We start from the raw sequence: 12,888 nt of genomic DNA on the forward strand, positions 1-12,888 counted from the left end.
ACATCATCTAGCTGGGCTCTCTTTGTCCCTGGGTTAGGGTCTATATAAACCTCTCTGGTTATAAACCTCTTAGGTAAATAGAATATTCAGTTTTAGTAGAGGAACAGAAAAACAACATGTAAGATAAAAAGAGAGAATGAGATGGCAGGAAAGAGAAGGGTCAAGGAGAAGAAGAAAGAAAAGAGAAAAGGGAAAGAAGAGAAAATTAAATTGAACACTGGGTTTTTTCAGCCTTCTGATTTTCTTTGTTTTTTCCTTCTTAAAAGTATTTCTGAAGTTAAATGTAAAAAATTGTTGATTCTGAGCTGAAGTTGCATACATACTCATATATTATCCTTCAGCATAATACTGAGAAATGTGTTATGATTAAATTTTTATTGTGCAGTTGGTTTTGTGTTGTATTGTTGATACAACCTTGAACATATTCTCTGTATTCCAAACATTTTTACAATTACTATTTTTTCTTTGTTTTAAAGAACAGCTTGGATTTATAAAATACTAAATTAATTTAAAATTTAAACGGTTGCATTATTTTTTATCATGCAAAACAGCAATCCATCCAACTGCAGAAAATGTACTACTAAAAATATTTGTCATAAAGATAAAATTCACTTCTTTGTAGGAAAATTTAATTTTCCTTTTATTTTATGTTGCTTTTGTTTTATTTTTAAGAGATGAGACAAGAAGACCAGGGTATCACGAATCATTGTATGATGCTCTTCAGTCTTTACGCGATAAGGAATTCTCTGCTTTCTATGACAGTCTTAAAGAAGCCAGGTAACTGTATGTATATATTCTGCTGTTGGAGAGAGAGATGGAAAGTGTGTGTGTTTTATAGTCACTAGTTATGTATAAATGTGGAGTTATATATATTTATATGGAGTCCATATAAATATGGAGTGTAATATAGAGTCCATATAAATATGGACTATTAAGGTGTTTTATGGGCTTAAATAAAGACTCATGCGTAGAATAAAATTAATACTTCTGGACTGCAACTTAGTTTCTAAACTTTTTAACTTAGATTTGTGTTTTGTGCATGTACAATTTCTGTGCTAATTGAAGATAAATTATCTGTAGTACACATCCCTTACTCTGTGATCCTCTTTAAGTGGATTTGAATGCTGACTACTCTTCTGTAGGTGAGCTGTCACACAGGCTTTGGAGTTTATATATGCTTATCAGGTTTTCATTTATCAACAAACTTAATTTTTTGAACTTTAACGTTAATACAGAATAATTCCGAACTGAATGGTTTTGCTGTTTAAATTCTGTTCACTATACAGAAATTATGTTATGGATATTTTGAATTACTTGTTGATATTAAAAAAAAAAAATTATTATTTCTCTATTAAATCCACAGAGTGAACGAAGTAGAAGAGCTGTGCAAAGGCAGTCTTGAGTCTGTTTATTCATTATATCCAACTCTTTGCAGACTACAGCTAATTGGAGAGTTGGAAAATATAGGTCTCCTGTTCTCCAGGTATTTTTTTAAGCTTCTTTCATACTGCTTTCTCAGGTTTCGGGTTTTTTGCTAATCGGGTGTAGCGTAAAAATAAAATTACCTCAGCAAGTTTTATTCATGAACATCTCAAACTTATCTTAAAAATTATATGGATTTTAACTTTAGTATGTGAAGACAAATCTAGATTCTCTTTATTTCTGAACTGGATTTATTCATGGTCTAGTTTTAGTTATTTGCTCTTATGCCAATATTGTATTTTAAATACTTGTTTTCTTTCCTTTGTTTTGAGTTCCTTGATAATACTCCAAAGTGGCAGTCATATTTCCTAGCCTTTGGTTTACTAAAGGAACTGAATCATCCTCTTCTGGTTTCCTTTCTAAAAATGTTTTCCATTCCCTTGATGATACCTGTCTATCTGTTGAAAGTTATTTCAGTTTCAATCACTTTCTTCATGGACCCCTATTACCATCAGCATTCTACCTGAATTCTTAACATTGCTTTTTAGTCATAAGGAGGTATTTATCTCTGTTGTGCTATTAATAATGATTTTTTTTCTGCTATAGTATCAGTTTGGCAGCTTATAGACATCCTGCAGTCGTTTAGCATGTCTAGGACCTTCTGAACTATTGCTATTTGCACTTAATGAATAGCCTAAGAAAATAATACATATAAGGACAACCTACACAGCTACAATGTCACAGTTTGGAATTTATTCTTATATTAATCCATATATAACCTATACAATACAATAGGAATCTTGATTTCTAATCTTTTAAATAGCCCTGTATTTGAATGTGATTTCCTTTGCTGATGGACCTTTAAGTCAACAGTTTTCTATGCTTAATCAAGAATGTTTATACTGGAGTTGTTGACCTTACTTATGTTGATCTGTTGATCTTCATCTTTGTTAAAACTGGAAGCCTGCCAGTTTAATCTGCATATTAATTAATCATTGTAGGGTTTTATGAACTGTTTTGGTTTTGAACTGTAGATGTGAACTACCTCGGTATTTACTTTTGTTACTCATCTTGTGTTTCACTAATATTTAGTGAGGATTAATAACATCTTTTTTGTTTTGATAACAATTGCAGATCTGTTACTACTCAACAACTGAATGATATTTATTTGAAATGGCAGAGACAGTCCCAGCTTCTCAAGGACAGTGACTTCCGTTTCCAAGAACCTATCATGGCTCTGCGCACTGTAATTTTGGAGATCTTGCTTGAAAAGGAGAATGAAAATACCAAAAGAGAATGTATTAAGGACATCTTGACCAAACATCTAGTGGAGCTCTCTAGATTGGCAAGAACTGCTAAAAATACACAGGTCACAAACATTTACAGGCATTTTTACGTTTTATTTACCTTGCATATTTAAAAGTTTGATTGCTTTGGTTACTTGTTGGACAACTTGTGAAAATACACTTTAGTCTCAATCTTTGACATTGTTAAAAGTATACTTTGTCGTAGTGATACTAGATTACTAAATAGTGAGCATGTTACTTCACCAGTGATACAAATGAAGAGGTAGATGTTCAAAAGAATTAGTGTCTGGTGGTGCCTCTTTAATTATTATTACTCTGCAGTCTCTTAGGATGTAACAATAATCACTAAGCTAAAATTAGAAATCCATTCTTTCAGTAGGTACTGATTGGAGAATTTCAATACTTTATACCTCCAAGTAATTTAAAATGTTAAACATTGATACTTTATTTTGAGGTTTGTGAAATTTGATTCCAAATTAGGATTTTCTGCAAGTATATAGAAAAATCACCTCATTTCTTTGCTGCAAATAAATGCTTAGCACTGGATAGGTAGAATATGCTGCACAAGTAGAGCAAATGAAGATGGAGTTTAAAAACAAAACTTGCTGTGAGATTCGTGCATTTGACTTAAAGAATTGTTTCTAATGTCTTTTCAATTTCAGCTTCCAGAAAGAGCTATGTTTCAGATCAAGCAATACAATCCAACAGGATATGGAGTTTCTGAATGGCAACTAGAAGAAGCTCAGGTTTTCTGGGCTAAAAAGGAAGAGAGTCTTGCACTGAATATTCTTAAAAGAATGATTAAAAAATTAGATGCAGATTGGTTTCAGGTATGTGTTACATAATGTATTAACTTATGAGAATTAAATTGTTTAAGATCCTATTTCTACTTTCTGAAGTTTTCCCTTGGAAGACTGTTTGGAATATTGCCTTCTACTCTCAAAATGTCTGAAAGAAAAAAAATCTATATTAGCAAATCTTATCAGACATTTTCAAAGCAAGTCTGTAAGAGTGGCAAATTCATTATTTTGCCTCAAGTGCTACCACTGTGAAATGTGTAGAGTTTTAAAATTAGAGATTATTTCCCTTGATAAAAAAATTATTTTAAACAAAAGTTTAAAACAGAAGGCAGAGGTGGGCTGTCTGGTGCTTAGCTGCTTCTAATATGTTTAAAAAATGCTTTTTTATTATTTGTTGAGTCTTCTTTGGAGTTTTTTGGAGATTTGTTTTTTTTTTCCTTTGAATCCGTATACATTATTAAGGAATATCACACTTCAGAAAAGCTGGAGAATTTTGGGCCAAGTTCTCCATACATACCAGGGCAAAATCAAGAGTTCCTGCTCCTCTTTTGATTTTCGTGATTGCTCCATTAGTCAGTTGATGAGGGCCTCCAAAAATTTAGTTCTCCTCTCACCTTGCAGTGTTATGTTTATCCTGTCCACATAAGGAGGTTTTTGTGTTTTCACAGCCTGTAATATCCTTCAGTTTTTGGCAGTCAGCTTTGCCATCTTGGTTGGTGGTCTTTAATGCATACCCCACACTAAAAGTATTTTGGAAACTTCTCCTGCTATACAGTTAAAGCTGAGCTTCCAATCTGGGGCCAAGTCCATTGGAAACCTGCTCCATCATCTTCTCAGAGCACTTTTAACCAAGTTCCTGTGTAGAGATCTGTCTGAAAAGTTTAATGATGACACATAGTTATTGCAATTCCTGAATGTTTCCTACAGAGTGTACTATGCTACTTCAGACTAAATAGGGATGTTAGAAAATAGAATTCTGGAAACATGCTGTGAATTTACTTATTTTTTATTACATTTTGTCATTGTTTTATTCTGTTTTACATTGTTCAAACTGACGGGTATTTAAAAATGTGCTTTCCTTTAACATAGAATGCGGATGTGATTTAAGGTTATTGCCTACTGTAGATGTGGATGGTAAATGACTCTAGATACGTTATGTGTAATAGGCCCAAGTGATTGAATTATATTCAGGGTTTAAAAGCTTTATAAATTACCTAGCTCATATGTAAAAAGTATTTTTATTTTATGCCCCTCTCTTTTCTTTTTTTCCTGAAATTTGCTTTCTCAAAGGTTGAGAATGATCCTCACCTGAAATTGATGTATACAGAGTGTCTGAGGCTCTGTGGAACCTGGTTAGCAGAAACATGCTTGGAAAACCCTACAGTCATCATGCAGAAATACTTAGAAAAGGTACATCCAGTTTTTGAAATGTGCAGTCTTTGAGATAATGCTGTGCTAAAATATGTTGTTAAAATGTCAAGTAAATTGTACAGTGCAGCACTTCTTTTTCTAAATTGAAAATATGGATTCTTATAAAAATACAGTTTCATGTAGTAGTGTATAACATTGTAATGGTAAGATATTTGAATATGCCTTTACAGAATTCATAGTGAAAATTCTGTGTAATACTGGCTTAAAAGTTCAGTGATAATGATTGCTAGTCCTATTTCCCTTTCCCATTCCACCCCATCCCCATCCTTTCCTTCTCAGGACAGGTCATTCACTTAACATGTGGATTGTATTCGCAAAAGTCCATTTCCAGGTGCTGGAAAGTCTTGTACTAGTGTTTCAAAGTATTGTAATTTTTTGAAAACTTAGTAAGTAGTAGAAACATTTTTATTAATATTTGCCTAGTCTGCATTTCTTTATTTCATGCTAATTTGTAAAACTCTGCATAGTTGCTTTTCTCTGTTACTCTCTACATGGTTTCTTCATGCTGATGATTAAACTTTCAGCATATAATTTCCTTCTCTTTTTGTCACTTTTTGGACTTGACTATTTTTTTCTCACCGTGTTATGACACAAGGTTGTAAAACTATTGTAAAACTTCATGCTTTGTTATTCTAAAAGATCGATAGCTGTAGGAAACTCATGTATGGTTATTAAAGCTGCTTCATATAGGATAATCTTTTTGACTCTGAAACACTCCTCAAAGATTAAATTCATTTAGGAGAATAATATTCAGCCTGATAGGTTTTATTTTCTATGCATATATATTCCATCATGGGCAACATTAAATAACATGTTCAAGCAGATGACCCTGCTTGATTGGACAAGATGACTTCCAGTGGTATCTTCCATCCTCAACTATTCTGTTTTTCTGTGATAATAGAGTTTAATCAAATATTATGGAGCAATATTAATCTGATTATCAGTCTTATCATTATTGTAACTTTCCTTTTAGGCTGTGGAAATTGCTGCAAGGCACAGTGGAGACAGCAGTGATGAGCTGAAGAAAGGAAAGATGAAGGCTTTCCTGTCTTTGGCTCGTTTCTCAGATAATCAGTACCAGCGAATTGAGAATTACATGAAATCCTCAGAGTTTGAAAATAAGCAGGCATTACTGAAGAAGGCCAAGGAGGAGGTTGGCCTCATAAGGGAGCGCAGAGTTCAGACAAATAGGTGAGCATTCAAATGGGGACGTGGTTACTATAGAGCCATCAAAGGTTCCACCTTTTCTAATTCTCTGTCTCTCTGGGCAAGTGGTACAGTATGGGTCACATCTCTACAGCTGAGTTTTTCCTTCTCTTCACAAAATAGTGGCCAAATTTGTAGTGCTTGTTGCAAGTAGTTTCTGAACTGTGCCTGAACATGGTCTAGGGGAGTGCTGGATAGTGTGGGCTAAACTAAGTCAAGGAGCGTTGCAACAGTTAATCAGTGTGGATGATCATGGGCCAGAATTCACATTCATTGCTTGGATCTGTTTAGTGTATTTGACAAACATAGTGAAAAATAAGTGTTTGAGATTTGTCTCCATCACACATTTAGTGAAAGCATAGAATTCATCTTAATAGAGAACTCTTACAGATTTAGAAAGAGCAATTGCAACTGAGCAGAAAAGTTGGAACTGGCATCCATGCACAATGATCTGTACTGGCTATTCACATTTATACCAGTATTGACATTAAATAATAAAATAAGAAAAACAGTGCTGACTGAAAATTTACTTAGAGTGGTGGGTCCATGTGGACATACACCAAAGAAATAGCTCCCATATTTTGATTTCTAAGTTGTTTATTTTGCTGTGCTTGTACATATAAAACGAGTAAAAAAAATGTTAAATTAGTAAGGAAGAGAGAAGTAGGGACAGCCTTGCTGGTAAGTTAATTAAGAGAGAATTTGTTGTTTAAAAATGTCTGTTCACACAGATACACAGTGAAGGTTCAGCGAGAACTTGAACTGGATGAATGTGCCATACATGCCCTAACTGAGGATCGTAAACGTTTCTTGTGTAAAGCAGTGGAGAACTACATCAGCTGTTTACTAAGTGGAGAAGAACATGATATGTGGATCTTCCGACTCTGTTCCCTGTGGCTTGAAAATTCTGGGGTTGATAGAGTCAATGAAATGATGAAGGTATATGTCTGCTGTTGTTTTTCCTTATTACACTTTGCATTAGATTATCTGTTTTTCTTCTCCTCCTGTGTTTTTAGAAAATGATTTATAGTGCTGTGCAGTATACTTTCCAATTTATTTCCTTACCTTTTCTCTCAAAACTCGCTTTTTTCAGTCATCATTGCTCATCAGTTTTTCACCAGTGAGATCTGTAATTCTCAATGCATTTTAATGTAATTTAGCATTTTAATTTGACAGGTCTGTATGATTAAGTGTATCTTGTGATCTTTCACTGTTGTCACCTTGTTCTTTACATACCCTGGATACTACCCATCTTCAACATCCTTTAGTATGTTATTCTAGTTTATATTATATATTCTTTTAGGCGAAAGGATGTGATTTTAGATTGTTTCTATAACACAGTTGCCAGGGACCAGTAAAGTTCTAATTCTCCGACTGGTTCTGTCATTTTTAGGATCATGCAGGAAATCTGTTCATTCTTACCTGAATGATCTGTTTATAACAGAGATCTGTATAATTTAATTCTTTGCTTTTATGTTATAGTTAACTTTGAAAAATAGAAAGTGAGGGTTTTTTCACACACAGTGGTCTCTTGTCCTAAACTAGATTTTTTTTTTTTTATTAGAATTGTCTCTTGCCTCAAAGAATCTAGAAACTAATTCTGACTTAATATATCTAAGCTCTGCTCTAATAGAATAGAAAAATAGTAGTTTTCTTATGAAGGACTTGTAGCATTCAGGAGACATGGACCAAGATGGTGTGTTACTCACTGGATTGCCTTTTGATCACACAGCAATGATTACACTCAGTTAAAAAAAAAATATGCAAAACCAAAATAGACAGCCATTACCTGGTATTTTATTATTACAATTTTTTTTTTTGGTGTTTAGTACAGCTTTCTAACTGAATTTTCTCTACTACAGAAAAATGCAGAGAAGATCCCTTCATACAAGTTTTTGCCTCTGATGTACCAGCTGGCTGCTCGGATGGGGACCAAGATGATGGGTGGCTTAGGATTTCATGAAGTTCTGAATAATGTAATTTATACTTCTCATATCTAAAAATATCTTGATTGGCTTACCAGTGCATATTTCTAAATAATTTCTAAATAATATATCTTCCTTTGTGCAGTTATAGCTAAATGAGTTATGTAGATGATAAAGATGTATTAGAAATGAGTGATGCAAAATCATTATACCGGGGGAGAGGATTTGGGACTTTTTTCCTTACTACTTAATTGATTTTGTTGTTATCCAAGAGTAGTCTTACGTACGTATAGGAATATACTTTGAATGTATTTTAGTTGTGGAAATACGATCTAAGTATTACTTTTTATTTCTTATTAGAAAGCTTAGGAGTTAAAAAGAATGAATAATGTTAAATAAGTAATTTTTTTTTCTTTTGTAGATTTTTCAATAATGGGATCTTTTTTTTTTTTTCTTGACAGCTAATGTCTAGAATTTCCCTGGATCATCCACATCATACTTTGTTTATAATATTAGCTTTAGCAAATGCGAACAAAGATGAACTCCTCACAAAACCAGATGCAATAAGAAGAAATAAGTTAATTAAAAATGCACCGAAAGAAATCTCCCAGCTTGATGTGGTGACTACAGAAATTTCTGTTCTATTAATTACATTCAGTCATTTCATTTTGTTAAAAAATTAAAAAAAAAAATCAAGGGATATTTTAGTGTAGAGCTCATCAGCTGACTTTTATTAAGAAAGGGTAGGAGGAAAAAAGTACTTTTAATAATAAAAAAACCCTCAGTTTGTGCATACATTTGTAACTACTATTAGAAGTAATTATGGGTTTAACAAAACATGGTTAACATTTCCTGCAACAGATGGCTCCAGTTATTGGGAACAGTTTTGTGATAAATGTCCTTGATGTGTGATTCTGTAAAAAGCATTTTACATGCAACAAAGACTTTAGTGGGTTTACTGTTAGAAGTATGTAGTGAATTGAGTGTTGTTTATGCTTTGAGTGGTAGCATCTGTTCTGTCTAAGTATTTAGCCTTGTGTAGAATATCTTCTGTTCCTTTATATGACCTTTATATGTTATAGGCCATAGTGATGGGTGATACTGAACTGTGACTTCATGTTAGTGTAATTGTGACTTGATTTTTGTTGGAACCTGTCTTTGGAGTCATCTCATATGTAGATTAGTGACCCTCCTCCTTTCCCCTGTTGCTATAGGCCTCCCCCCCCCGATAGAATTTTTTCACCACATTTTTATGTGGCTTTTTTTTTTGCCTTGCTCTCAGTTTTGCAGCTCTTTTGTGGTCTCACCCTTTGGAGTAAGATTATGCTAAACTTAAGTCTCTCAGATTTAGGCACAGAAGGGACACAGGGTCAGATTTTTGCCTTTCGCATACAGGCTTTTTCTTCAGTTGGGAGGAAATACTGGAAGCAGGAAGGTGTTGGAAGAACATCCAAGACTGCCTGTCCCTTTGTCTGGAGAATTTTTGCAGATTTTTTGCACTTGCCTGGACAGATTTGCTCCCTCTCCATCCCCATAATATTTTACTTTATTCATTATCTCATATTAGACAACACAGAACTTTTCTTCAAATTATTTCTATTCATATCTGTTCATTATTGCAATTTTCTGTTTTCACAAGGATGTATCTCAATTATACTTATTTGACTGCATGTTACAATACATCTTTAGTCTTACAAGGTATGGTTTGCAAGATCTGATATTTGTATTCTGTTATGTTTTTTAGGACAGAATGGAGGCTGCTAGCAATATAATCAATATCGTAAGAAAAAGGAGAGCTTGTATGGTTAGAGATATTGAAGCACTTTGTGATGCTTACATCACATTAGCAAATGTAGATGCTTCTCCTTGGAAATCTCAAAGAAGTAAGTCTTGGAAAAATATTTTTGTTTTTCTCAGTGAAGAGGTATTTTATTTTCTTGGATTAAGAAGTATATTTCTAAATACTGATATTTAGTTAAAGGAGATACTGTGCTAGCACTGTGTCCCACTTTTGATAAATGTACAACTTAGTCTGGATTAAAAGTCAGAGTAATTACTCGGACTGTAAGGTTTAGACTTTCTGAGTATGAAACTTCAGAAAACTCTGGTTGTCCTGTGGTCATCTCCATCAGCTGGACAGAAGCATGCAGTGAGGCTGGGTTCCAAAAGCAGTGTCAGTTGGTTTTTGTGAACTTTGATGTATGTTTATAGTTCTGAATTTAAAAACATGAATTCCTTTTAATTACAGAAGGAATAAGTATTCCAGCTGACCAGCCAATTATTAAACTGAAGAACTTGGAGGACGTTGTTGTTCCTACGATGGAAATTAAGGTGACTGAAGTTGAAATAAGTGTACACTACAATATCAAGTTGTAGAATCAACTTCATATTTTTATAATGGCAGTCAGGGCATATATCTCTCCATCAAATTCCCATGTTCTTTACATGTCAACCTACCAGGAGTACTTTCCTGTCTGGTGGGAGATGCAGGGTGAGATGGTTTCCTTAGGCTTTAGAAGACCTTGACCCCAAGTCTTATATTTGCTGGATAGTGGCTTGTTGTATGAAGATGGCTTTGCCACTGCCACTGCTACCACTGACTAGTCTCTCATTATCAAAAGCGGTGATGAGCTACCTCAGCCACAGAGGGGATTTGGGAATCTGAGTCTCCTGTTTTGTAGGTGCTAGTTCAGAGTTTCAGGGAGGCACTTAATGTCCAGAAAGGTGTAAAAATTAATAGAGATGCCTCTTCTGCTGTTCCTGAATGGCCAGCTTGTATGTTTTTGCCATTCAGTAATAGCGAATGATCCACTGCCATTAGCCTAAATGCTTGAGTGGGTGGGTGCATAGGCACTCATTCTTAGATGCCACATGCTCTGCCTAGGAAACTTAGCAGGTTCAAGAGTGTAGAGTTGCTTTTTGGGCCAGCCACCTAAAATTTAAATGTTATGAAGCCACACTTCCCTGTGTTGAAGTCCCTCAGGCTATGTGTATAAAGCTAAGTGAAAAATGCCAAGGGACTGTTTTCTGCCGTTAGACTTCAGAGGCCAGAAATTGCAACCCATGCTACAGGGCATTTGCTTGTAGGGCTCCTGTTGGCCCCAGGTGTTGCTCCTTTGTACAACTAGGTTGTCCTTATCTTTGCCTTTCTTCTCCAGTACAAGCTCTCTGGAATAGTTGGAGGTCTGTGATGTAAACAGCTGGATCACTATTTCCTTACAGCTAACTGAGTAGGGTTGCTTTGTGGCATAAGGAGATAGAGGATGGCTGAAGATACAGATCCTGTAGGTTGCAATGGTTTTAGGGCTGTAGACTGGATCCATTTGCAGTCTGATGTAAGCTTAATGCCCCCCAGCTGTCTGTGAACATTTTCTTGGGAGAACACTAGTTGGGACAGGCTGAAACAGTGTCAGACCTTGTTTAATGGAAACCTAAAGCACCACATCCCCTCTACCAATGAGGTGAACAGGGAGGAATCAAACTCACTCCTTTGCTCAGCATATTTCTGTAGCGTTTGTGGGTATTGTCCTTGTAGATGATGGAATACTCACATTAATATTTAGCATGTAGTCTGCTAACAAGGTTTGCAAACATTACCACTTTATTGGAGTGAAATTGAGGTAATATTTATATTAATTTTAAACTAATTTATCATTTCAGGTGGATCCCACAGGACAATATGAAAATTTGGTGACAATAAGGTCTTTTAAGCCAGAATTTCGCTTAGCCGGGGGCCTGAATCTGCCTAAAATAATAGATTGTGTAGGATCAGATGGTAAAGAAAGAAGGCAGCTGGTTAAGGTAGGTTCTGTGTTTGGAATGACATCTCAGACTTGGCATGTTGGAGTTTTTTTAAGTTCTCATGTCAGTTGTCTCATGTATCACTTCTGTACTGTGAGCAGACTTTTCGCAGTTCAGTGTCAGTTTTCTCAGTTCAGGAATGCTTTAATAAAGGAAATTACAAAGTAATAAGAAGTAATATAATATTAATATAAATAATATAATATAATAATAAGCAATAATATTAAGTATTTTTGTAATTATTTTTCAACAATGCATGAAATACACAATTACCTGACAGCTATGAGGCCAGTGACTTGTGTGGTCATGTCTCCACTAGTGACCTGGAGTGTACAGCAAATAAAAGCCAAAATTACAGTTCAGAGAATCAAAAACATGCACATGGAAACACAAATCTCTCAAAAAATTTTTTCTCTTTAAATTCAGTTGATTTCATTCTGTCTGACTTTGAATGTAAACATTCATCAGCTGCTGGGAAAATTCTTTTTTGCTGTTAAGTATGGGGTAGTTTTGAAAGTTTTAAAGAGAAGCATGAATCACTAGATCTGCATCCAGTGATCAGAACTGCAGTACCAACTGATGCTGCTTCAGCTGTGTGCTAGATTGCTAAATATGGTGAATGAAACATCTGTTTTTCAAAAGGGTATTATAAGGCATGTAGGTTGATTGAAACCTGTCATAGTTTCACTGGCCTAGCCCTTGGCCAGCAGCCAACCCAGCTATTTGTCCACTTCCCCCCGCCCCTGGGGGATAGGGGAGAGGACTGGGGGGGCAAGGAAAAGGAGGCTTGTAGGTTGAGATAAGAACAGTTTAATAATAGAAATAAAAGAAAACTTAAAATAATACTGATATTAAAATAGTAGTGATAATGATAACAGTAACAAAATATACAAATGAGTGATACCCAGTGCAGCTGCTCACCACCTGCCAACCAAGCCCGGCCCCATTCCCAGATAATGATCCCAGAGCAACAATCCCGAACCAAAACCCCAATCC

General features: G+C 34.9%; 1 protein-coding gene across 1 annotated transcript in view; it reads left to right on the forward strand.

Annotated features, from left to right (window-relative positions):
- LOC104527883 (serine-protein kinase ATM-like) overlaps positions 1 to 11,892 on the forward strand; it is a gene marked incomplete at both ends in the record, with an annotated part of 14,135 nt that extends 2,243 nt beyond the window's left edge. The window contains 12 exon segments of the mRNA XM_010171717.1: positions 673 to 777; positions 1,364 to 1,483; positions 2,557 to 2,791; positions 3,392 to 3,559; positions 4,820 to 4,939; positions 5,934 to 6,151; positions 6,898 to 7,105; positions 8,029 to 8,142; positions 8,553 to 8,711; positions 9,836 to 9,974; positions 10,340 to 10,422; positions 11,752 to 11,892. Coding sequence (XP_010170019.1) covers positions 673 to 777; positions 1,364 to 1,483; positions 2,557 to 2,791; positions 3,392 to 3,559; positions 4,820 to 4,939; positions 5,934 to 6,151; positions 6,898 to 7,105; positions 8,029 to 8,142; positions 8,553 to 8,711; positions 9,836 to 9,974; positions 10,340 to 10,422; positions 11,752 to 11,892 — 1,810 coding nt within the window.
- Positions 11,893 to 12,888: the final 996 nt, after the last annotated feature.

The sequence above is a fragment of the Antrostomus carolinensis genome, unplaced genomic scaffold (assembly GCF_000700745.2).
Source record: "Antrostomus carolinensis isolate BGI_N321 unplaced genomic scaffold, ASM70074v2 scaffold41190, whole genome shotgun sequence".
Lineage (NCBI taxonomy): Eukaryota > Metazoa > Chordata > Aves > Caprimulgiformes > Caprimulgidae > Antrostomus > Antrostomus carolinensis.